This window comes from Zootermopsis nevadensis, unplaced genomic scaffold (genome assembly GCF_977971745.1).
Source record: "Zootermopsis nevadensis isolate Lab colony 2312 unplaced genomic scaffold, Znev_1.0 Znev_ptg000022l, whole genome shotgun sequence".
NCBI lineage: Eukaryota > Metazoa > Arthropoda > Insecta > Blattodea > Termopsidae > Zootermopsis > Zootermopsis nevadensis.
The window spans coordinates 3,607,057-3,633,680 of record NW_028259154.1 but is presented as its reverse complement, the minus strand read 5'-3'; the positions used below and the strand labels follow the sequence as shown (position 1 = coordinate 3,633,680).

Sequence of the window (26,624 nt, the reverse complement as noted above, 5' to 3'; positions counted from 1 at the left end):
TAAACCCGGCCTATACCGTATGATGCGGGCTGCTACATAGTTTTAACACTTAACTACTCTTAATAGTCTCTTATACAAAACGTAATGATTTTGCACACCAAATATCGCTTAAATTCACACCAATAACGCCGTTATAGAAAGTTATTTAATCAATTGATCCTGGTTAAAAGTAATATTTTAATGCCAGAAACAATACTTAAGACAAGTCGTAAATATGACGATCCTACAGGAGATATTTTTTAAATACGCGACTCGTTATTAGCTTATTATAATCGTTTCAAAATGAGAATAACACGAAACTTTCGTTATTGATGTAACAGATATTAATGAAGTGTTACTACAGATATTCTATATTCCAAGACCCCGTCAATATCGTAAAGAAATATGTACTTTTCTCTCGTTCTCGTTGAGAAACGTCCAACGATAAGACTTTTATTAAGTTCCAACTGGGGAACTCTGCACTGTATAGTCGATCGTTAATAATCGATGTAATTGAGAACAAGTGAACTTCTTTTCTACGAGACTTGTGTAATGTTAGAGTGAGTTCGCAATCAAACTCACGAGCTATTACCGACATGAACTAACACGGCACTCGATCACAAACGCACGGAGCGGGCGTCGAGGCCTTACAAGCCTTGTCGGCGGATAAGCCACCTGTAGCCGCGAAAACTTTCGTTCTCGCTACCGAATAACTTCCAACACGTCAACACTCGCCTTTCTACCTTTCCCCTCAACTATTCGAGAGTGCCACAAAGTGGCTCTATACCACATTTACATCGAACAGTCCACCACTACGTACATGTTTACGCATTCCGAAGATGAATTCTTTCTTGAGGCACTGTTAACACTGATCACACAGAAGATGTGGCAACGATCGACGTCTGATGGCTGCAGGCGTCGTTGAAGGGGCGTCGGTCGACGAATACATTCTTCCGTTGCTCGGAACAGGAGTAAAATAAGGTCGATTACACTTCGATGTCACCTCACCTCGTGGTAATGAACACACACTCACAAAAAAAAAAAACTTCCATGCAAAGTAACATACTTACCATTGGGCAAAGACGTGGCCAGTCCGTCTTCTGACTCCAAGTGTCGGATCGGACGTGCCTGTTTCCGACGTGACATGGTCTGTATCGCCGTCCTCTCACCTAACCTCCTCCTTGATTTTTCCTTTACGCCTTTTTTCTGTTGTATATAATCTGTGCTGGGGTCCACCACTATCGCTGGTAGCGAACCAAATGACAAACTTCGCTCAAAATTGTCTTCTCCCACCTCTCTTTCGTCCTCTACCCCTCCTTCACTGACTCCCACCCCTAATTTATCCACATGTCCGCCCCTGTGCGCAGGTCACAATTTATGATTATCAATATTGGCGGCTGGAGATTATGATAATCCCACTCGGCGCAGAGCTCTGTTGCTATTGGCTTGCGCGGTAACATAAATATGGATATGATAGCTGCGCGGAGAGGCGCGGGGAGTGTCTGTTGTTGTTATGGAAGCTAGTGCTCATGCACCCGACCGCTCACTAGCCTACAGCGGCACCCACTGTCGAGTCGAAGCTCACTCGCCTACACAGGCGTTCACCTATTATACTTGCTTATGAGTGCGCGCATCAAATAATGTATATTACACCGTTCGGCAAACTTCGGGCGTCACTCGGGGGAGCTTATGAGGCTCTGACTCGGTTCTCGGCCGCTGTGAGGCGCAACATGTCTCATATCCCTCGCGTGGATCCACAGAACTTCACTTGTATCGCGATGAAGATTTGGATTTTTTCTCCTGGCGTTCGCTGTTATTCACCAGGTTCGATTCCTGAAATCTCCCGAGGCAAGCATTTGGAAACCGACACGGAAAACACACTTTTAAGCACCGGAACACACGGAGCTGGCGACTGCGGGCAGTCACAGACCAGACTGACCGTCGTAGCACCGCGACATACAGACGGGCGGGCTCAACCATGGCTGGGCTGAACGAAATGCAGCCACTCACAAGGAAGGGGAGTGGCGGGAAAAGAGGGGATGAGAATTTTCATTCATTGCCAGGGGAACTCAGGTGGGAAGAAGGCTGCTTCCGGTGACAGAACAGGTTCCAGATTCTTCTTCGGGAAATTTGATGTTTTCGTAATGGGATATTTATCTTTTGGAATTGTAGACAAATTTTAAGATAAGTCCTGAGTTCGATCTCACCTGTGACCTTCAATAAAATCCCCAGGACATTCTTTCGTCGACAACATAAAGATATTTCTGACGTTTGGCGTCGTCCGTGCGATATCTACGTCACAACAGATTCCATTATAATTACCACGTCCTACAGATTATCTTCCTAAAATTAAAAACAGAATTAATTGTACATACACGATTCATGAGATGCATAACGAATGAGAGGGCGATTTTGAGAGACGAAGAGACAGGTTTATTTTAAAAGTAGGACAATTTACCAAACCTTGAGGCCGACTGGTTAGAATTTTTCGTCTCGGATTCGAATCTCGACCCGGAGATTACGATAATGCTTTAAAACTGGACCACAACAGCTTCCTTACACAGACCTAACCTTCCGATTTCTTCAGGAAATTTATTAATCATCCCACAATTCAAAACAATATAATTTGAGCGTTGTTTTGAAACCACAAATAAATAAATATATATATATTGTATCAATTTTATTAAATAAAATATATATTTAAGCCTATAGTATTTGGGCTGTAATATTATTGTAAAAATAGGCCAAATATTCTTGCTAGTCAGATTAAAAATCTATTTTGAAAGGGTTTTGAAGACGGTAGTTTACATTAAAAATTATTCTTTGTCAAGACTTTTTCCATCGTCTGTTCTTTAACATCGCTGGTCCAGTGACAGAGACTAGCTCTATCTGAGGGACCCAAGTAGGTACCTCTCACCTGAAGACGGAGACAGAACCTGCCCTCGAAACGTCGTGATTTTAAAGAACAGACGATGGAAAAAGTTCTGACAAAGAATAATTTTAGATTAAAATGCTATTTACGATTAAAAACAGGAAGCTTTCGACTTATAACTTGCCTGTAGTCGACTTGCAGTCGCAGTATGAAGCTCATCTGTAAGCTGTAACCTATTATTTAACACTTTAAAGGCGAGTGGTAACTTTATATACCATTTCGTTTAACAATCAATAAATCTTAATTTTGTATTATGGGTTTCGAATGATTCTCGCTGTAAACGGGGATTATTTCGTCAAAAAACATTTAACATTTGAGTTCTGTAATGGTGAAGTGCCGCGTTTTCTTTGCGGTAAGGACCGAGTTCTTAAATATTATTTAGTCGATACGTAATCTATTTCTATCGTTGAAGTATAAAACCAATTCTAACTTTAAGGTTGATTTCGTCGGTCGATTGTGCTCGGAATTATGACTTAAGTGAAGCAATTGTGTGAAAGTTTTAGAATGTACTCGAGGCACATATAGCAACAGTCTCCTCTGAATAGGCTACACGGGCCCAGATAAGCCCATTAGTTCATCTGTCTTCCTTGCGAAACAGCCCTCGCCCCTTCGAAACTGATTTATGTTTCCGGAACCTTCAGAGTCTTCTCCATTTTGTAGCTGCGAACAATTAGGTATCTGGACGCAGCTGGACTCGTAAATGAGGACAGGGGTCGGGGTTTGGATATTTTCAAGTGACCACATGGTCTTCTGAGTCTGAACTCTTGCGTCGTGTAGTCTGGTCGCCCTGATGATGGAGGCAGCAGGGACCTGTAAAACGTCGGTAAACTTCAACTATACTACACCGCGCAATCAACCCAGTAGACAGTCATCTTCATTAAATATTTGATTTCGCAAAAATAGAAATATTCCCAAATGTTAATTTTGCTGATCTTAGATTTTCATTTCGGATGAGACATTTTTCCTTAGTCTGAAGGTAAAAGACCGCTTGAGAAAGACTTAAAGACACGCGGAAGGTGTTTTTTGGTGTTTACTAGGGAATTTCTTGGCTAGTTGAGGGAATTGGAGATTTTTCAGAACGACAAAGTGAAAAATTCGCACAGTTTAGCGACTAAATTATAAGTAGCCCAATCTCTCCTGTCGGTCCTTAGACGATACCTCGTGGAGATCAGCACCTTCCTCATGTCATGGGTGGACGAATTCACACGTGGTGCGTCAGACTTCGAGATAAAATCGTAGAACGCAAAGGGAGAGAGAGAGGAACTGGACAGTCTCAATGGATTGACACGACTCTCGGATCCACTGTCTAAGTAAGGCCCGCGACAATGGCATCTGTTCACGGCCATGGACTTTGATCAACTGTAAGTGATGATTTGAGTGGCTCCTCATTAATTAAGATCTCGTATCGCCGGCTCTGTTCTCAAAGTATGGCCTGAGCCCGACTCTTATCTGATCCCTGCCAACACCTTTGTCCAGCGAGACCTATCAAGAGTCTTTGTCAGCCAATCTACAGCTTTCATTGCTCTACTTTGATAATTTTATTAAGAAAGACTGAACTGTGACTTTCATCTAAATTTCTTTTAAACTAATGGAAGCATTTTGACGGTATGTATTAATATTGTGCCATCTTAGATCATTCATGCAATTTTTAAAATCTTATCACTAGCAATACCGACACGATGGCAATTGCGAACACAAGGTCCACGAAATAATATTTAGTAAAATATAGTCCAGAGGCACACAACTTTCGTCCAGACGGTTTGGTAAAACTCCATTAAAAATTTCGGAAGCAAGAATATTAATATTCACCATCTGATTTAATGACGATTAGAAATACATTCTATCTCTGATAGAACATCTGATTTAAGAGACTATGTAAAATTATGTATTGAGACAGATACTAACTCAGATCTACCTATGAATTAACAAGGAAACAGTTTTTATTTTAACAATTTCAAACAGTGCAACGGCGAGGAATTGTAGAACTTGTAGCCTGATAGTGGAAATGAGAGACTTTCATGTGCGTAGGGCAAGGACCGGTCTTCAATTTGGAATATAAGGGCGGTCACCCAGGGCTTGAAGCTGAAGGGGAGGTCAAACCGACTTCTGAATTTCTCTGAAACGGGAACGTACTTTATTTACCGCGAATTTCCTCACATTTGACTGACACAAAGCTTACAACAGGCACGAGTACAGTCACGTGTCTGCTTCGTCCTGTTTTATCTTACACGTGGAGTGACGTCATGTTGCTAGATTATTACGGGTCCTAGCTGCAGTGGTCTGTCATTTTCCGGATTAGAATAATTAAAACCACGTAATAATGAGCCGAGGGTTGAAATATATCGCGATTTGAATAACATATTCCTTTACGAGGTGCGATTGGAAAGTTTCAAGACTGCGCGTATAAAAACCCGTACACTTATCTCAGGTATTAAATTCATCCATCACCCTCGAAGTAGTTCCCCTGGGAGTGAACACAACGATCCCAGCGCCGCTGCCAAGCCTGGAAGCATCCATGGAAATCTTTCTTTGTCAGCCTGTCAAGCACCATCTGCGATTCTGCCTGAATCTCTTCTATCGTCTCAAATCTCCTTCCCTTTAGCTGAATTTTCATCTTTGGGAAGAGGAACAAGTCACACGGAGCTTAGAAAGGAAGTTGGGGTCGGTTCTTGCAACATCTTTGAGCTCCTGACAAACGAGAAGTCGATTCTGCTTCTGGTCCTCAGACAGAATGCGTCGCATGTGGAGTTCTTCCTTTAGAATCAGCTGACAGGTCCCATAGCCTATCCCAACAATGTCGCACAAGTCGTTGATGGTACGACGTCGATCTTCGTGAATGGCCTGCCGAATCTTCGTAACATTTTCGGGCGTTGTGCTCGAAGATGGTCGTCCAGAACGCTCGTCATCATCGACAGAGGTTCGGCCATTTTTAAAACGTGAATGCCACACAAAAGTTTGTGCACGACCCATTGCGGACTCCCCATATGCTTGCTTTAGCATTTCATAGGTTTCCGTAGCCGTTTTGGCGAGTCTTTGGCAAAATTTGATGCACACGCCATTCCGAAATCGCAGGAGGGTCGGTGTAATGCACTACCAAAACGCCCGTAACTAAGAAACAAATGCTAATTCGATGATGCCGGCTGGCACACTGATTCACTATGAATGTAGGCCGCACCCCCTAGCGGCAGAAGCTCGTACTACATCCGGTTCGCCCGCTATTGACACAGTCTTGAAACTTTCCGATCGCACCTCGTATATAGCTACACGTTGTCTTGTCGGCCCTTCGGTTCAACAAACACATCGCAAACAACGAGATTAATCCAATATATATAGGCTTGACATCTTAAAGAACGTCTGGAAAAATATAAAGTCAGAAAAGCAGCCTTCCAACAGTTATGCAATGCACCCTCCGACCCAATAAATTTCGCTTTTAAATTGCAGTCCTCGCTGTTTAGGACCGCAAAACTCCCTTGGAGGCTTGCAAATTATTGGGAATTAATCCTACAGAAGCTTGCGCAGAGTAGACTAATAAATTGAGTGGCTATGAAATCTGTCAAGTATAAAATATAATGGTACAGTAACAGTGCGATTCGCAGTTTATCGACCCCCATGCATACATCTCCGCATGTCAGTACTCAGTAAATTGATCGAGCCCCTGCGGTGCGGACCGAGGATGAAGGGTTATCAGAGACCTCTGTCCGCAGAGGGCAGAGCGGAAGGAAACATCCCCCAGACGCACTGTCATTTCTGGGCTAAATTCTGTTTCATCTGCAGATGTTATTAGACGAATTTTTAAGAGAAAATCGAACAGACGAGCGAATGACCCAAAACTTCAACAACTGCTAAAGGTCTTAATATTATGAGGGAATGAAATTATGAAAGAGAACGAATGAAACAAGGGAATTAAGGAAGAAACGAATAAATGATACAAAGCGTAATTAAAGAACATTAAAAAATTTCCCTTTCTACTAATTTTTTATAGTATTTTTTCTGCTGGTATGTGATCTATCGTAAACTTATTCTTGGATTCCGTTCTGGCACTTTGATGGTAAAATATATATATATATATAAAATATAAATACGCAAATTGAGCGAAATGACTTTGCTTTGGCGTACTGATAAACATTTTATGTAGATCGTTCTAAAATAATATGAAAACGAAGTGCTTGATTAAAATGAGACATGCCAATAGAACAGTAAATCTTCAGAAGTCAGTAACAAAATTCTCTCCTGTTACCCGAAAGTTTTCTCCGTGTGTAAAATATCACGTCAATTTGCCACATCGTAATTCAGTGAATTCAGAGTCTACACCCTCACATAATTTCAATATCCACTTTAATTTTATTCTATATACGCCTTGGCCTCCTACGTGATTTATATATTTCAAGATTCCCGACCAAAATTTCGTAAGCATTCCTCATCTATACGTTCTACATGGGCTGCCCATCTCAACCTTATTGATCTTATCCCTGTAATCATTTGGTGAAAAGTACGAAGCTCCTCACTGTGTAGTTTTCTCTAAATTTCTCTCATCTCACCGTTCAAATCCAACTATTAATCTCAGAAAAAAATTATCATTCACTCATTCTGTGTTCTTCCGTTGACGTCAGAGACGATGTTGCATACTGACTCATGTAGATGGCAAGATGTAAACTTATTTTATATGTCCTATGTTCCGTCGAGGAGCCTTTATCACATTATTCTTTACAAGTAGGCTGTAGATTTTGAAACTGCCTCAGTCACAGTACTCCGGTAGTTCAGTGTTTCACTCCGCGAGGCAATTGACAAATTTGCAACACACCCCCTGTGCCCTGTACGTGAAACTCGTCTACGGAGTACCCGAGAAAGACCCCTAACCAGATTGCTGAGTCTTTCGAGCCGGAGACAGACAGCGAAAGACGTCAGACCTTAGCCGGAGTCCCTCTTGCAGACGGTACGTTCCAACACTACGCGGACCGAGCTGCCTGTTGAGGAAAACACAAAAGAAGGTGACTGCCTTTCAGCTGTCTTAACAGGCAATATATACTGTCCTTATATGAAGAGGACGCAGACAGCGGCCCGCGATGTATTTATTAACGCACATTGTCATCCACGATTCGCTGTCACTGGGAGAAATACAATGTCTGCCTTTCATTCATATTTATACACTCACTTATTACTAATGCTTCTCAGACTATGAAAGGACACTCGCTCGTCCGCTGATTAGTTTATTTAACGACGTTCTCTCAACTACCATACTTCATGTATCAGAGTCATTAAAAGTGTAATAGCCCTGAAGATTTCTGTCTTCTGGGTTGTTGTGATGTGTAGTCTGGACGATGTTAACCGACGTTTCAGAGGTCATACTGCCTCCGTCATCAGGGCGATGAGTATGAAGATTTCTGTCTTCTGGGTTGTTGCGCTGTGTGGTCTGGTCGATGTTAACCAACGTTTCAGAGGTCATACTGCCTCCATCATCAGGGCGATAAGTATGAAGAATTCTGTCTTCTGGGTTGTTGCGCTGTGTAGTCTGGTCGATGTTAACCAACGTTTCAGAGGTCATACTGCCTCCATCATCAGGGCGATGAGTATGAAGATTTCTGTCTTCTGGGTTGTTGCGCTGTGTAGTCTGGTCGATGTTAACCAACGTTTCAGAGGTCATACTGCCTCCATCATCAGGGCGATGAGTATGAAGATTTCTGTCTTCTTGGTTGTTGCGCTGTGTAGTCTGGTCGATGTTAACCAACGTTTCAGAGGTCATACTGCCTCCGTTATCAGGGCGATGAGTATGAAGATTTCTGTCTTCTTGGTTGTTGCGCTGTGTAGTCTGGTCGATGTTAACCAACGTTTCAGAGGTCATACTGCCTCCGTCATCAGGGCGATGAGTATGAAGATTTCTGTCTTCTGGGTTGTTGCGCTGTGTAGTCTGGTCGATGTTAACCAACGTTTCAGAGGTCATACTGCCTCCATCATCAGGGCGATGAGTATGAAGATTTCTGTCTTCTGGGTTGTTGCGCTGTGTAGTCTGGTCGATGTTAACCAACGTTTCAGAGGTCATACTGCCTCCATCATCAGGGCGATGAGTATGAAGATTTCTGTCTTCTGGGTTGTTGCGCTGTGTAGTCTGGTCGATGTTAACCAACGTTTCAGAGGTCATACTGCCTCCGTCATCAGGGCCTGATCACCCTGATGATGGAGGCAGTATGACCTCAGAAACGTTGGTTAACATCGACCAGTCTACACAGTGCAACAACCCAGAAGACGGAAATCTTCATACTCACCGCTGTGAGAACCTCAAGTCTTACATGTAATAGCCTTCTTAAATATTCAAGAATTTTCTCGTCTCATGTGATATCATGGGGTTGAAATGTATGTTCCTTGGCTTATAGACTCTTCATTCAGTTTACAGTGCTAACCAATCACAAACTGCAGTCATCCCAATTTTTACCCTGTCCAAATAAAAATATTTACTAATAATTTGTTTGGTATTATAAATATTCGGAAGACACCTGAAGAAAATTTGTCCATGATAGTTAATTAAGCACCGAGAAATGGAGATGTATGGGGAAGTGGAGGTTTAGCTACATGAATTCTTAACACCTGCAAAGATCAGTGTAGTGTACAAATTAATCTGCAAACATTAATTGTATCAGCCGATATTTGATCTGGATTCCTCACGAATACAGGTTTTTAGCGATACCGCTAAGCTAACCGGCCCGGTGCATTCAAGCGAGTGAGGCGTTGAACTAGATTGTACAGGAGTATTTGTGGGTGGTTATTTCACAAGAGCCTTTGTGCTTTGCGTGCATAACCGCTTACACGCAACATGATTTTTTCGGACAGCCTGCACCACCTTAATTACAATAACCTATTCTTTACACGTTGTTTTTTGTCTTATGATTTCAGTTTGACAATGTTCATTATGCCCCAAGTGTAGTGAATTTAAAAAACGTAGCCTAGCTTATAATTACCGCCATCTGTTACACAGTTCTCAAACAGATGAAAGGTTGTGGTTACTTACTGTCAGTATTCTTATTATTATTTATTTTACCTTCCAAGTACAAGCTTACAGTCTTTTTCTGGCTTCAGTTCATCTTTTATAACGTCCACTAACATCTTTTCTTTATCTTGGGCGTTGGTTCGGAAGGTAATTTGTTAATATTTAATCTGTTTAAATGCTGTGTCCAATTTGTTATCATATAAAATAAATGTATTTCTTCTCTAATACCCTGTCTGAACTTGTAAACACCCTGTAGTCACATCGTTTAAGTGGACTGTATCCTGAGATCTACGTTTCACTTTCACAGAGTAAAATAATAAATGTAGTTGTTTTGTAAAAACTTATCTGTGTTTACTTCCTCTATTTAATCATATCCCCTCATTAAAATCTTGTTAAGATTTCCACGTATTCATTATGAATTATAACTTATTATTAATAACTTCATAGTCTTAAAATGACAGATAATTAAAATGTAGAACCTTTTTCTAAAATTTTGTGTTGTAATACAATCTGTGTTCCGATAAGATGTCGTGATCTTAAATTTTATTTGTTTGATAACATCTTAAAGTTTTTATATACTGAAGTGTATTTATTGATTAACCAAAAAACCAGCTCGTGGAGCGAAATCCAACTTGACACTAGAAGAAATGAGTGTGTATATAATTTACAAAAATATTCTTGAATAAAACCTTGATGAAAATACACGGATACACTGTTCGAGCGTCATCTGCGAAATAAACTCTTGTAGTTTTACCGAGTTCCTGGTAGATGGCAGCACCCGTTGTCTTCCACCGCATCGCATATTCGTCTTTGTGAAATAGGTCAGTCGCCATGAACCCGCAGGAGCAGGCATGTTGTGTGGAGAGGTTTATAGAAACGGAATCGTTATACAGGTCCCGAAGACGTTTCGGAACAACGGATTATAAGACGCTACCATCAAAACCCGAGCACGCGCCTGGTACCAGCAGTTTAAGGAGACCGGAAATATTTTGAAGAAGACAGGTAAGTAGCTTTATCTGGTCTAGAAATTATCCGGCTGTTATGGTTTATTATCGACCCCCAAGAACGCGCGACTTGTTCCTACATCTAGCCACGTGGATTCAGACCTTACATTCCATATTAATATTTGGTAAGCACAGTGTTCTCAATCAATGTTATTCATTTAGCCTGAGATACCAAGTATGACACCCGTGGAAAACAACATTAAAATTATGTTTTTGTACATCTTAAAGTTTACTGTTTAAAGTATCCCTCATTTTACCTTCAAAGTAATAAAATAGGTTTATGAGGTTACTAAGCTATCCATGTGCTTGTTGGTGTGTTTTGAACCAGTTGTTTAACACGAAATTTTGTAAAAAAACATTACGTTATTGCAGTCTGTCCGACCACGGTCTGCCAAGTACTCAGTTTTCCTCAGTCAGAATGACTATTTACAACCAATTTATTTAGGATATAAAACGAAGTTTAAATAACTCACACGTGTTATATTCCGAAAATAAAATAATCTTTTCCTGAACCACCTGAATTAGCGATGTTCTGTAATTTTGTGCGTGTTCCTGCTTAGTTTTGAGGTAATGAAAATGAATTTTCTGCGGTGTGAGAGTAAAGAATGAATACTGAGTTTGGAAAATAGTAGAATTCTGAGATCTGTTCTCGGTCTAATTTCGGGAGCGGAGTTTGGTCAATGTTCACGGTTGTTCAAAGACATTACGCCAGTAATATCTGTATAAACATGGATGCGGAATACGTAAATCTACCCCTGTGCCCAAGCACCAGCCCGTGAAGGCGAGAAGCTTCAAGAACTTTTAACCTCGAATCTACTGTATATTGTAGTGAACGATAATAATGTCGATCCGACGGTTCTAAACCTGGGGATACAACCCCCGGAATTTGTGGGACTCCAGTTGGGTGTACCCTAGAAGGGGGTGGAATAGATAGACACCCAGTCATCCTTGTTACTTCGCTAACTACATTCACCTCTCCCACGGACTATAATTAATGTGCACAAAGCCTACAAGGTAAATTTCACATTAACAGATATGTTACTGGGCATAATGTATTTAGCAACACTTTATATCAACTACATAATTTTTAAATTGTGTTCTGAAGATACAGACGGCTGTAGCCTGTTTTTTACCCAACCTCGTAATTAACACGGAGGAACGGAAAAACTGAGAAAATATCTTCAATCAGATTTTAATGAAGAAACTTCAGAGTACGAAGAGCGAAATTCGCCTCCAGTACAATATTTGTGTCTCAGTTTATTTAACGACACTTATTAGATTTCACGTTGAGGATAATTTGTAAGGTGTAAAGATTTAAACATAATAGGTCTTAGGATTTGGCTGGACGGAAATAGGAAAAATGACAAAATTTTCAGTCAGATTAGCCAAAATATCGAACGTAGGTAACAGTACTGTCAATCATTTGACTCTGGACCTGGGTCCAGCGCGAAGATGAGTTATCAATGTGTTTTGTAATTACATCAAGAGAAATCCGATGCGTATTTTTAAGGATGTGTTAGTATTGACGTAACTCCAACTGTGAACGACATTTTACTGTCATGTAAAGGCTTTCTGTTTCTTTGGATAACCGACAGTTCGTTTTAAGTTTTCCTTGAGTTAAATTTTATTTTCGTACGATGTTTACTTCGGTTTAAATTAATATTTTAAACCACTCAGATTATTTTTCACTCTGATTTTTCCTTTGTACACACGTTTGTGATTTTAAGTTGTAATGTGATAGGCAGATGAATAACTAACTAAATTATGTCCTGACTAAAATTTTATTGATAATCTTTGGTCATTTGAGGTAAATATTGTCATAACAAGTATGATTTAAGACTTTCATGGCGTTGAATCCGAATATTGCTGTCTTTAGGTTACAGCTGTGTGGCGTGGTAGGACATGAAACGTGTAAGTTGAAACATAAGACGAATTTTTTAGTATAGGAATCAAATCCAGGCTAATATGCTGATATGATAATATATCTAAAATATAACTGCGGACTGAACTTGGTTTTTAATTAACCTCAATACCACGTGAAATTCAGCTACGGTGGTCTAGCGGTTAGAACGCTGGCCTTGTAATTTTGGGGTCTCGGGTTCGATTCCCGGCGGTGCCCGAATTTATAACTTGTGTTGAGCATGGCCGTGGTCTAGGCAATACGGAGTTTTCCTCCGTGGCATCCCAACAATTACTCCATTCACACACAGAAGAAGGCAATGGCAAACCACGTCTGGATCATCTGCCAAGAACGTCTATGAACAGGTCCCAGTCCGAGAAAAGGATGGAAGGATCCTGTTTATATGGACCTGTCGTCAGACAGAACACTAAATAAATAATAAGATGAGGTGGTCTAGCAGTTAGAACGCTGGCCTTGTAATCCTGGGGTCTCGGGTTCGATTCCCGGCGGTGCCCGAATTTATAACTTGTGTTGGGCAAGGCCGTGGTCTAGGCAACACGGAGTTTTCCTCCGTGGCATCCCAACAATTACTCCATTCACACACTCAGAAGAAGGCAATGGCAAACCATTTCTGGATCATCTGCCAAGAACGTATATGAACAGGTCCCAGTCCGAGAAAAGGATGGAAGGATCCTGTTCATATGGACCTGTCGTCAGACAGAACACTAAATAAATAATAGGGTAGGTTAGGTTAGGTTAGGTTAGAACGCTGGTCTTGTAATCCTGGGGTCTCGGGTTCGATTCCCGGCGGTGCCCGAATTTATAACTTGTGTTGGGCAAGGCCGTGGTCTAGGCAACACGGAGTTTTCCTCCGTGGCATCCCAACAATTACTCCATTCACACACACAGAAGAAGGCAATGGCAAACCACTTCTGGATCATCTGCCAAGAACGTATATGAACAGGTCCCAGTCCGAGAAAAGGATGGAAGGATCCTGTTCATATGGACCTGTCGTCAGACAGAACACTAATAATAATAATAATAATAATAATAATAATAATAATAATAATAACCACATGAAATCAAGAAACATTCCAGGTTTCGCTAAACCATGAGAGGAAAGAAGCCTCTAATCTCTGACTCACAGAGATTAAAAACGATTGTACCTTAATAATATCACAAACTTTGCAGAAATGCTTTTAAATTGTCACAGGGAAGATGTATGAACAGGTAGTCCTCCACTGTAGCATGTTTTTATAACAACTGCTTTTAATGTAACATATAAAAATATACCCAGTTCTGTGGTATGACATTCGTTTCAAAATTCTCCGGCTTGTCTGATCTTTGTTTAAACATCTTGAATTATGAGGCATTATATTAAAAGTATTTTTCTTTATGATTACAACCTGTTTGTTGACCAGTGAAGTTAAACCGCTACACAAAAAACTGGGCTACAAAATCCTGCCAGAGTGATCTTGCTGACGGATGCTATGCAATCAATTTTCTTGTCCGCTCACTTTTTGTTCGCCATATTTCTTTCTCAATTTCGCTTTATGCCCTCAATCCGTCCCTTGTTTGGATATGGAAGTGCGTACGAATACCAGTCATTACAATTTGTTGCACTAGTTCAGTGGAGTAAAGTCACTCTGACGGCCAAGATATTTTCCTTTTTTATGGAACAAGGTTTCGTTCCAGTGCTCACGAGAGACGGCCACTGATTCCTGACTTGAGCTAGAACAACCAAATACACAACCACTTATCCTATTTCCTTAAGATACATTTTAAATCCTTTTCCTTCCAGGTTTTCAAACCGGTATCATCTCTTCAATGGAAAAACTTAATCCGATGGAGAACAATTTCCAATTAAGTTCATTGACGTGTCTCAATGGTCGTGATGTTCATTTGTTTCAGATACAAAAATATTGTTGGGAAGGCAATCATGATACATAACCTTTCCTTGAGATTATTTAAACATTTCTTATGGATATATATTAAATCTTGTCCGTCTAATCACAATAAATTCTTGTTAAATATTAAAATATTACAATAGTTAACATTTAAAATATTTAAAATATTAAATGATGTTCTTTATCGAAATATTCGATTTACATTACACCATCATTTTTCATGTTTCACGACATGTTTCAGTTCCTAAAAGAACTATCTTCAGGTGTATATAATTATATAAAGCTTCAAAATGATAAATAATTCAAATGGACCTTTTTATGGACCTTTAGCAAGATGTCTCAAACAGAAGATGACAATAGCAATTACGTATATTTTCATATCTGTACTCAAAATGACGCCCATGTAAAGTTGGGCTTATATAAAGAAACACTAACGTAACTTTCAGTGTAGACGACAAGCGACAGATTTAATTAAGATTAGTTTAAAATTTGAGACAAAACGTGCGTACGAACAGTAATTTCCGCGTCATGTTTTCGTGTTACTGTTTTCCAGAGTGTTTGGCCGCTGAACTTTGTGAATTGGAACGTCGGAGCGAGTCACTTACCAGTAGATTACTGGAAAGGATGATAGCAGGCCGCGTACAGTACACTCCATATAAAATATCACCGCGTTATGTAACACAGGAAAGTCGATTTCACTACACTACACATCACTAGAAAACTATCACTGCAGAGAGTATTAGATAATATTATCTTCGGTCCTCATCCAATTCTCCCACTCCTCACAGACCATCGCTTTCTGACATCACTCGATTCATCACTACCTCTGATGCTGTCCACTAAATTATCTTCAATTATAATACGTTCAATAGAGTCTTCAATTATGCCTTCTTGTTAATAATTAATTTTTTCTAGTTTTTACACATGCTGACATACATTACCCCATTCCTCTTGCCCAATTTCTTCGAATCTCTGGCGACACAGATGCTCGACGACCTTAATTTTAAATGTTGTGTTCTTGCTTGCAACCCATTGTTTTTGAACTGCCCAAGTAATTTAAATGAGGTTTAAATTGGGATTGTACGGCGGAAGTCTCAGCACAGGACGTTCTTTGTCTGCTAAAATCTGATCAATCACATAATAATTGTGCTTTGATTTGTTTAATTTGATGAAGTCGTACAGTTGTCACAAAATGGGATGTTTCTTTCCAATAGCCAGGCTTTCATTTCGTCCTCTTTTGATTAAGACGTCGGTGGTTTGTCTGTCTGAGGCGTTATCAACGACCAGAAAGGAGATTGCAACGAACAGGTGGCATGTGTTTAACCCAGCACAGTCACAAGACAACATTTATCTGGCTTCTACATTGCTACACTGACACAGACTGTACTGACCGACGGAAACTCCTTCCTTCCTTCCTTCAATGAGTGGTCCGCATACTGGGCTCTCCCTACAAGGTCAGCGGCCATAATCGGTGGATCCAGTTCTACACACCTCGAACAATTTCGCTTGAACTATTATGTCGTCTTTCCATTAATTCCTTTAATGACAGTACATCAGAGAACGTTTTATTAAAACTAGATTTTTTTCTTTTCGTTTGGCTTCAGAAAATGCTAGCCTTAGGTAGAATAGATTTTGAGTACATATGTGAAAAACATTCCTCTCTTTATAATAGTTATGGGAATTGAGTTCAGCATTATATTTTAATATTAATATTATTCTATATGCATAGACGGAGAATGGTTGTTATTATTGTCATTATCATCTTAAATCAACGCCTTTGTCTTTAAATTACTAACCTGTGCTTTGTTATCGCAGCGAAACTTTTTAATGGGAAAATAAATAAATTAAATAATATTAAATTAGTATTAGTCTGGTAATAAATACAGTTTCTCCGTTCACATGTTCTGTTAGAATTCTTTGTTTCTATTGTGTTCTTCCTTGTTGTTTACCACAAAGTCTTGTCGCATTACAAAATTTTACGCTGAATCTCCTCTCCGAACTGTACAAGTTTGATTCTATTCTGAATGATAGTTCTTAAACCTTAGGTATATTAGGAATTTAAATGTGAATTATGTTTGCGTTAATCAGATATTCGTCACAAGATTTAAATGAGTGAATAGGATGAGCTTGTAGCTCCTTCCAATTCTTTCGCTGTTGGCGACAAGAGCTTCGATATGTAGAATGGTAGCAAAGACACGACAAGTCCGGGTCGACTTAACAATAGTCGATCGACGTATATGGCATGTGCACGCATACCCGGTTAACCGGTAACAAGACAGGGAAATGTGCACTGGATTTATATTGTCTATCACCTCCTGGTATGAACTCAAGGTTGAAAAATCTTTTGCGCAATTCTTTACGTAAAAGATAGACACAAAAATCATAAGACGAAATATCACTTTTAAGGCTTGGAAAATAAGTGACAGATTTCTGAACTATGAATAATATTTGGACCTTGTGTCTCATATAGAAACGAGAAGCCTAACTTCAATGTGAAATAATTTTCAGATAACTTATATCGCCCTCTTGCGAGCTACTGAAAATGAACACGTCAGTACTGATCTTGTATGAGTTACTTCTCATCCCACGGAATGGAACTCAGATTAAATTACAGTCTAGAGGTTCGCAATCTGTGGTCTGCCGTTATGTTCCGTGAGGCAGACACAAATTTTTGTAATGCTGTACGACTGCATGATAATGAAGAACCGTGTAATATTTGTAAGTTAATGGTAAATTATAATGTCAAATCAACAAGTTTGTTAAAAATAATGTTAACTTGTTCGTATAGCTTTTCCAAAAAATTCCGACCTGTAGTTGACAAGAAGGAGTGTCGCCTTAGATCTTGAAAGTTTGTGATTCCTGGTTGTAGCCCAAAGTGTAGAGATTTACTGAAACAAACAGCAATTTAACTCAAATATTTAGACAGCAACGTCGTTAATATTTTAGAAAAGACGTTGGAGCAATGCCTTACTAATTGTAGAAACGTCTGTTCAGAACATATCATCAGACAACATTTATACGCAGGTTGTCTGCGAAATTAACGGAGGGGGAGTCTGTGTAAAATCTAATACATTTGTGTTTATATCCTATTAATTGTGGTTTACTAAAGTATCCAGATGCATAAATGTTAATCGATATATTATTTTGTTACCGAATACATTTGTAATTAACATGAGGCAAATACAAATTGAGTCTACTCCTATGTAATGATCTTCATGGAGACATGAATTCAAGTAGATTTAATCCTATATAGCTCCTTAATTACTACGTATTAATTGTTCATTCGGGGTCTTTTGTTGATGTCAAATTAGAGAGCTCCTGTGCACGATTTTAGTGAACTGGGCTACTGGTAGTATTTAAATTAATTCACATGTCACATTAAACATTACCCTCACATATTTACAACCGGATATTACCAGACTCTCAGAATGGAGACGATAAACTCACACAAAATTTTTAGCTTGTACGTGACGCACTATAGGGGTCGGCAGACTGCTACCCGCGGGTCGCTCGTTCAACAAAACGTAAAACTTCAGATTGAACTTATTAGCTTTCTTGGTTATTTGTTGTTGTAGAAAATTGTTCGAGTAATGTAGGAAGTCGCGAGAAATGTTCTATAGCGGGACTGATATTTTCGTGTCCCAAAATAATTCCTTTCTTTAGGTCACAAATATTCATCTCTCTCGCAAACGTGTGTTGGATTCTGTGATGTGAGTTACATGAATTATACCTACAATGTATACGACGTTCCGATTTCATAACTTCGGTAAATAACCGGTCACCTGGTCGAAGTTTGAACTCAGAAATTCTGGAATACAAACCACGAGTCCTACTCAGTCGACTTGTGAATTTCGTACCAACGTAGAAAGACTTTCGTAACACGAAACTTTATATTTTTCCATGATAAATCTATTGCAGCATCAGGGGGACATTTCTGAAGGCGAGAACGCATATCATTGAACAAAAGTTATAATAAAAAAAACAAAAAACAAATTTCACGGACATTAATTCTCAGTTCTCCGCAGATGAAACGATTATAATCGCCCGTTATTTCTTTTGTATTATTCAGTTTATAAACAATAACAACATTATTATGCTATCAGATAAAAGTCAATGTGACGCTAACCTTATGTAGTCGTGACTAACTCCGATATTAATGTTTCATATTGCACTTATCTTCATATTAGTGAACGAATATTATCGTCCATTGTTCCGTTCATCCCATGACGGAAGTTCCCTGGTGAGTGCCGTTAACTGCGAATGCCTCAGGCAACTTATGAATATCTGCTTGAAGATGGAAGTACATTCGGTATGATTTCGACTCCCGCGTTATAGCTGTCAGACGAGAATTTCCCAGTGGTAGGTCGCCTCGTAATTCGATCACCTTTCGTCGTACTAATAAGCTATTGTTCTCAACGCTTTCATGAATAGAGTGCAATGTTAAATATATTCGTCTTAATATATTAACTGGGCGCTGGACAACGGGGTTCATATGTCGGCTGTTCTAACGGATGGATAATAATTATGAAGTCCAGGGTGTGCCTGTAAGCGCTTTCAAAAAGGAAATGCATTACACTGTAATGTTTTATTAATTAGCCGTTGTCTAATTTTTATTCCGCTCAACGTTTTTCATATTCGACAAAACATTACTTTAAATGTTATAAATGCATGTTTTTGTATAAATAAAATAGAAAAAGGTAAGGACAGTAGACAATTGTACGCCCACTCCAATTCCGAGTAGGCCTTTCAGAGTCTGTGTATTTTTCCTGCCTAATCAATGCTATGAACATTTGTAACAAGAACAAATACATTGAAGCGGGCAGCTTTACATGTATCACAAATTGTAACCATGAATAGTTTTTACTTTCTGTACGGAATGACGCAGAGTACGTATTAAAATTAAAGTTTTCCAAGAATTGTTAGCAATAATTATATTTTTGTTTTAGAAATTTATGATATCGATTGGATCTAATGTCTTCAGGATTAAATGAACGTGCTGAGATCATTCTGTTATGAGAGTGTGATTAATAATCGTACAGTAAAATAAAATATGACACATCGCCCTGATGATGAAGGCAGTAAGGACCTTTGAACGTTGGTAAACATCTACCAGACCACACGACGTTATAACCTAGAAGACAATCATCTTTGTATATTACGTTCATGTCTTCTGTCTATGATAATGGAAGAAATGCAACGCAGATTTCTTGTTATTATTATTCAGTGTTCTGTCTTACGACAGGTCCATTGCTCTGCCCAAAAAGAGCTCTCCAGTTTTCCCTATTCTCAGCTTAGATTTCTTGTACCTTAAACAAAACAATACGAAAGTTTGCGGGTATATCTTCTCTTGTGTATGAATAATAGAATATGAAGGTTATTCTTTAAAATAAATCTATGAAATTTTCACGTGACTTACAGGCACATATAAAATTTTCAGTTGGTCTGAGATATTCCAGTGCTGTAGGAAATAAGTTATACGGTTTTGTTATAACTGTTTAAACAAAAGGGGGAAGGTTATGAACATTTATTTATTTATTTAAAGAACATCTGTGTTGAGATGAACTAACCAGAAGTTGTAATGAAATTGCATGTCACTGAAAAGAACGCACAATCCTGAACTTTTGATATGTTGTATGTAATGTTGTAGATGGGGTTTGTAAGTTGCAAATAAGTTTCCCATGCAAAAATCTTATTTAAGAGTATAAATTTTCGATAGTACCGAACTACCGATTAAAATAAGGGCATCCTCCACACTGAAATCTTCGTTAAATTCTTCCGCAGACTTGGAACCACTGCCCAAAACAAGGCTATCGTATGTAAGTTGTAATTTGACAGATGGGCCATAAAATACTACATCTGATAACTTCCACATGCGACAATGTTAACCACAAAGAAATACGCGTACTGAAAATATAAATGTCGGTCATTACATCAACGTTTGAAATCCCTTAAGAGTGTTACCATGGCTACAGTTACTCTTCTTTGCACGTAACAGACACACAGTCATACGCATCTTCTGTGATTTTAAGGGCACGTGGTGTCAATACACTTGTTCGATCAGGAACAGAGGAGAGTTTCAGCAACTGCTGACCGTATCGTCTCGCGCACTGCCCCTGCGATATTCAGAGATGAATGTCCTAAACGCAACATTTCCGCAAACTATGGACAATTAGCAACCGTTACCCTATACAGAAATGACTATCTCACGGGAAAAAAACAACAGTTGACTATCTCACAAGCGACTTAAGCAGGTATAGGCTCATGCCAACAGATTAGCTCAGTCACAGCATAGCGTGAATTGCACACTATACGATTCATAAGATGTTCTAAATGTAAATCGAATGTTTCGATAAGGAACATCATATGATATTTTAATTATCTTAATTATCTTAATTTTAAATTTTAAATTGTGATTAGACGGACAAGAATAATTAAACACTATACGATTGTCAAATGTTCTTGTGAGGATGATGTTTAAGGAGAATATTATAACGTGTTTAAACATCACAGCATAATATTCACTCTCATGATTAACACCGGCAGTATCCTTGCGCCTTATTTGACATCAACGCTATTAGCATAGTCCCCAACGTCAACACAAAGTTACTAGCTTTGTGTTCATAACCTGTGCCAAGATGTCTAGTTCCCCTGCAGTACGACATAAAAGGTCAACAGATTGTCGATTCGAAGAAACCGTGAAAATTTTAGAAAGCAGTCGCGGGCAGGTGACAAGCTGTTGAGCGGGTGTAGAATCATCTCCTTCCTGAGAAGCTAGTAGTTCCCTCAGGTGATCAAAAACTTTAAAACTTTTAATGTTTCCTGACCATTCATTACAACAGACAACCATCAGCTTTTACCCGGAGCCAGTTTAATCTAATATCCCCCTTCTAACCCCAATTCCATGAGTTCCATTTAAATATTTCCTTCCATCTTTGAACAGTCCTCGATCTCAAGAAACTACAAGCATGGGACACATGCTAAATGCTTACAGAATTTTAATGGGTAAACCTCAAAACACAGGGTCACGTGGGAGGTGTGAGTTTACGGATAGAGTTCTCCTGACATAGGTTAGCGAGCAGTGGCGGGCTGTTTAGAACTCGCTGTTTTAAGATTACCGTCTTATGGGTTGTTACGCCGTGAAGTCTCGTGAAACCTGACCGACGTTTCAGACGTGTCTACTGCCTATATAATCAGGGCGATGAGCCACTCACCTACACACTTGTCGCTCTGAGAACGTGAGATCTTGCGTGTTAATGAACCTTCGGTCCCCGTAAAGTACTGAGAATCTTTTCATCAGCAGATCGACTAATCCGTTCTCAAGAATTACTGTAATCCATAAAATTAATCAATATATCATCATAGTTATTAACGTCATCAAAATTAAAAATAAACCACGATCAACATCACAAATTACAGTCGTCATAATAACTCATCATACTCGATGACAAAGCAATGAGGATTGTTCCGGATTCCGGGATCGGTCAGCCGACGTTCATTGTCGCCCAGACGTTTGGATGTTCCGGTGAATGGACAGCTTTTAAGGGTTCTTTGTTTTAAAAGTGTTCGGCTCATATATTTATAATCGTCTCTTATATCCGAGTATTGTTTTAGGCCTTTGCGCGTGTAATTAGCAGGATTTCTCAGTGTGGCAGGTTTTGTTAAACCCACAACCGCCTTTGTGTTTCATCCTATTTAGTCCACAGTCACGAATTTTCACACTCTGAAATGTGAACAATATCAAGTATGTTCTGGACCTGGTTCAATATATTTCAGGACCAAAGAATCGCTTTAGCCAATAGCGAGGTGCAATGACCTTTAAAATGTTTCTCATACTTTTGTTTCTGATTATAAAGTTAATGTCTTTTCTTTGGGACCAGCCAAGTGTTGAATCGGGCATTAAACCACATCTGAGGACGATGGATGTGATAGCGTGTTGCACTGGTCGAACACACCGCAAAGATCAGGTTAATATCGATGTATCGATGATAGACATAGTGGTAAGTAACTGTCCTAATGCCCTTATCTATGACATATATTTATTACACGGTCGGAAAATATATTTAGCTTCCCCAAAGACGGGGAATGTGATGCTGAAATATGAATCTTTCTTTCTCTACAGAAATCAAGATTTACAGGGAATAGAAACATTATTCGTTCAATTTATGATAATTTATTCTCAGGAGCGAACAGCTGCTGTTATGAAGCCGAATAAATGATTTCGAAGTGTAACCGTAAGCTAGGAAAATGTATAGTTTAGAATCACTGAAGTTAAATGATATTTGGCGGAGTACAATCCTTTTATGAAATCAACCATGTTAATTTTAAGTTAAAACAAAAGTTTCGGAGATCTGTTTCGCCACCATCATCAAGGTGGTCTTGGTTGACAGATAGAGAAGTTTTAATGCATCGTTAACTTATCGACACACACACAAAAAATAAACATGGTTTACAATTTTTACCCCGAGACGTAATTAATTCGACATTTTGTCCTAACGTAAGATTAGTGTGCTCTAGGTTTTGTGGTGTCACTGGAGGGCACTCTCAATGCCTCAGCCAACTAGTTGGGCACAGTGAATGAAAGCAGCAGGCTAGAAACGTATGCGACAGAACATTAAACACTTGAGGTTTGAGGTTTTCATGGCGGTGAGGGTGATATTTTGTTGTGGGTTTTGACGTTGTGTAGACTCGTCCGTAGTGGTCGTGCTTCAGTCTTGAAAAATAAAAAAGATACGTTTCTTCAAAAACGTGGCATCTACCACCCAGAACATCATAATCAACTATTTATTAGATGGTAAATTTGCGTCATATTGTGATATAATAAATATATTATTTAAATCTTGTCCGTCTAATCACAATAAATTCTTATTAAATATTAAAATATTACAATAATTAACATTTCAACATTTAAAATATTTAAAACATTTAAAATATCAAATGATGTTCTTTATCGAAATATTCGATTTACATTACACCATCATTTTTCATGTTTCACGACATGTTTCAGTTCCTAAAAGAACCATCCTCAGGTGTATATAATTATATAAAGCTTCAAAACGATAAATAATTTCAAATACAATTTTCATATATTATGCTAGCGTATCAGATTTTTACCAGATATCAAATGATGTTTTTTTTTAAAAATGGAATAAAAATCCGAAAAAGAACATCATTTGATATCTGGTAAAAATCTGATAAAAATATACGCTAGCATAATGTATGAAAATTTTATTTGAAATTATTTATCGTTTTGAAGCTTTATATAATTATATACACCTGAGGATGGTTCTTTTAGGAACTGAAACACGTCGTGAAACATGAAAAATGATGGTCTAATGTAAATCGAATATTTCGATAAAGAACATAATTTAATATTTTAAATGTTAATTATTGTAATATTTTAATATTCAATAAGAATTATTGTGATTAGACGGAAAAGATTTAATATATAATCATAATCAACATCAAAATTTTGTTTCCGTCACCATATTGTTTCATTTTTACTTTTTGATTTATTCGTCAAGTTAAAAATAATTTATTAATTCAGTTCTTCAGTTATTTATTTACCTATTGGTGATATGATTTTTCAATAAAATTTGTTAGCTGATTTTAGAGTTCTCAGATGGGAACAAAGGTACAGTCACAAATAAGATGTTATAAGACAAGGAAGAAAAGTATTTACAAAAATAAGTTAATATATAGTTGAAAATTCTTAACTGCAAATACAGCATCTTAGCTTCAGCAGTATGTCTACATATCAGAACTTGATGAACTGTATCCGTTATAACAATCTTTATGTACGACAACAAGGTCACTGCCCTCACGTGCAATGCACTGGATCCATAGCGACGTTTAGGGCATGACATCTAACGGAAGATTTGAGTTCCTGCTCTGATGATATGTCGACGACTTAGCGGGGTCTCATGCCAGAGATAAAGGTCCACGTCGTGATGATCGACTAATGGGGATACCAACTATGGTATCATCATCGTTTCCGGTTGGTAACACTGCAGTCAGAGTTAAGGACGATCTTGGACTGGAAGAGGTATTTGGATGCCACAAGTAGGACAGTCCACAGTTTATAGCTACTAAGAATATTTTAAACACACTGTTATAGACCAAGATAAATACGTTTGCGAACAGTGGATGGACAACGATTTGAAAACAGTCGTGGTTTGTTTGAAGACACTATCGCGGAATTCACTTGAAGTGTCTGAGGAAAATAGGAAGAACTTCGTCAAGATAGCCGGTAATGTGACCAAGGTAGGGACTGGGTATATACAGAACGCAATGCGACACTGCCCACTGTCCGTTCTCTTGATAAGTGGGCACCGTTGTTAAACTCGCGGTGTAGGCAGATCGGCTACGCAGGGGACGTTTTCCCGGCGGTAAAGCAACGTAGCCTGACGCTTATCAATCTCTCTCTTTCTCACTCGATGGAATGACAAAGTTAAGAATGCGTGGAACTTAATCTTCATTCCCACGACGTACGCCTACTTATAGTATGACGATGAGACTCAAGGACAATTTTGCCTTAATTATGGACTTGGCTGTCATAAATGTTAAAATTTTTAATTTATTTTATATTTATTTATTTCATGGTGAGTTTTAAACATTTATTTCTGTGTCTATTTGACCAATTATACGTAAAAAAAAGTCCATCTTGATATATTAACTGCCCCTCATTTAGCCAATAAATTTGTCGTTTATTATGGAATCCAAAGGATCGTTATCATATTTATGAGAGTCAGCTAATTTTCTCAATCCTGAGCCGGATGAATTAAATTCACATTCTCACTCTCTATGGCATTAAAATTTATTTTTAAATTATCATCGGGTCTACGATTGGGGTCTTCAAAAATAGTCTCTTCAATTCAGACTTTCCGACTCATGTTTTGTATTCATTTATATCTTTCCTATCAGAGCTACAAGTCCGGCGAGTTATACCATTCTCCATTTGATACCCGTAATTATAATGAGTATATTAAGGAATTTTTATACACGCCGAAGATCGTTGAGACGTTCACGAGAGATAAGTCGGAAATCAAACCAAGACAGAAAATGAACGAAAAACCTGTATGAGGTTGGACTTTGATTCATCTGGTTAAGAAAATGGATCATAGGCGTTATCCTGTGAACACGACAACAAACCTTCCTCCCACAAAAGAAGCATAATTTTTTGGCTAGCTAAACGACTATTAGCTTATGAAGAAGGATTGTGCTAGTTGAACGTATTCGTTTCTAGAGACTTCGAAGCTGGGCGATTCCACACCCGAGGACTCCTACCAGATACACAGCGATTCACTGTTTCAGAATTAATTCTGAATCGCAAGGCATTCGATGACCTAATCTGCAATGGCTAAAGAACTAGTTCTGACACAGCGTTTGAAAGCCTTTCATCACTGTCAGACTGAAGAGTTGGCTGGGAGACAGGACGAACACGTGTTCTGGCATCGCAAGGCATTGCTGTAATGCCGGAAACCTGTCTTTTTCTTCCTGAATGTTATGAAGTTGACTGCATAATGCTGGTGGATATGGCCAGGATGCGGGCCTTCAGGTGCAGTTGACTTATTAATACAACAACGACATATATCTTTTGTCATTTTTCACTTGAAGAGCTGATAACTATATATTCCATCTATTTTAAGAGTACCAATAGACCGCTTTTACGAGAAAATCACTATTGAAATAGCTGTTTTTAACTTATTTTGTCTTACAATTTTTAATATGGCCGGAACAGAAAAGTGAGTTATACTTTTGTATACCGTGTAAAACTTCCGCTACACACACATAACAGATTATGTAATTATTGCAATATAATAACTGTACAGTGAAATATTAAGTTCAAAGAAAGCCATTCTCTTTTAAAATGTAAAACGCTTAAGATTGATTTATTATACCAGCTAAATCATTAAGTGTTGTAGTA

The 26,624-nt window shown here is 38.7% G+C and overlaps 1 protein-coding gene and 1 long non-coding RNA gene across 8 annotated transcripts in view; one reads left to right on the top strand and one right to left on the bottom strand.

Annotated features, from left to right (window-relative positions):
- Window positions 1-1,899, bottom strand: part of LOC110841552 (sal-like protein 1) — a 223,696-nt gene extending 221,797 nt beyond the window's left edge. For all 7 annotated transcript variants that reach the window (XM_087353458.1, XM_087353453.1, XM_087353455.1 and 4 more), the window contains exon 1: window positions 1,050-1,899. In XM_087353458.1, the coding sequence (XP_087209584.1) occupies window positions 1,050-1,125 (76 nt within the window). In that variant the 5' untranslated portion in view covers window positions 1,126-1,899. The remainder of the gene's footprint in view (window positions 1-1,049) is intronic.
- An 8,793-nt stretch (window positions 1,900-10,692) lies between these two features.
- The window catches only part of LOC110841560 (uncharacterized), a 39,276-nt gene continuing 23,344 nt past the window's right edge, over window positions 10,693-26,624 (top strand). The window contains exon 1 of the long non-coding RNA XR_002547225.2: window positions 10,693-10,892. This is a non-coding gene — a long non-coding RNA (uncharacterized LOC110841560). The remainder of the gene's footprint in view (window positions 10,893-26,624) is intronic.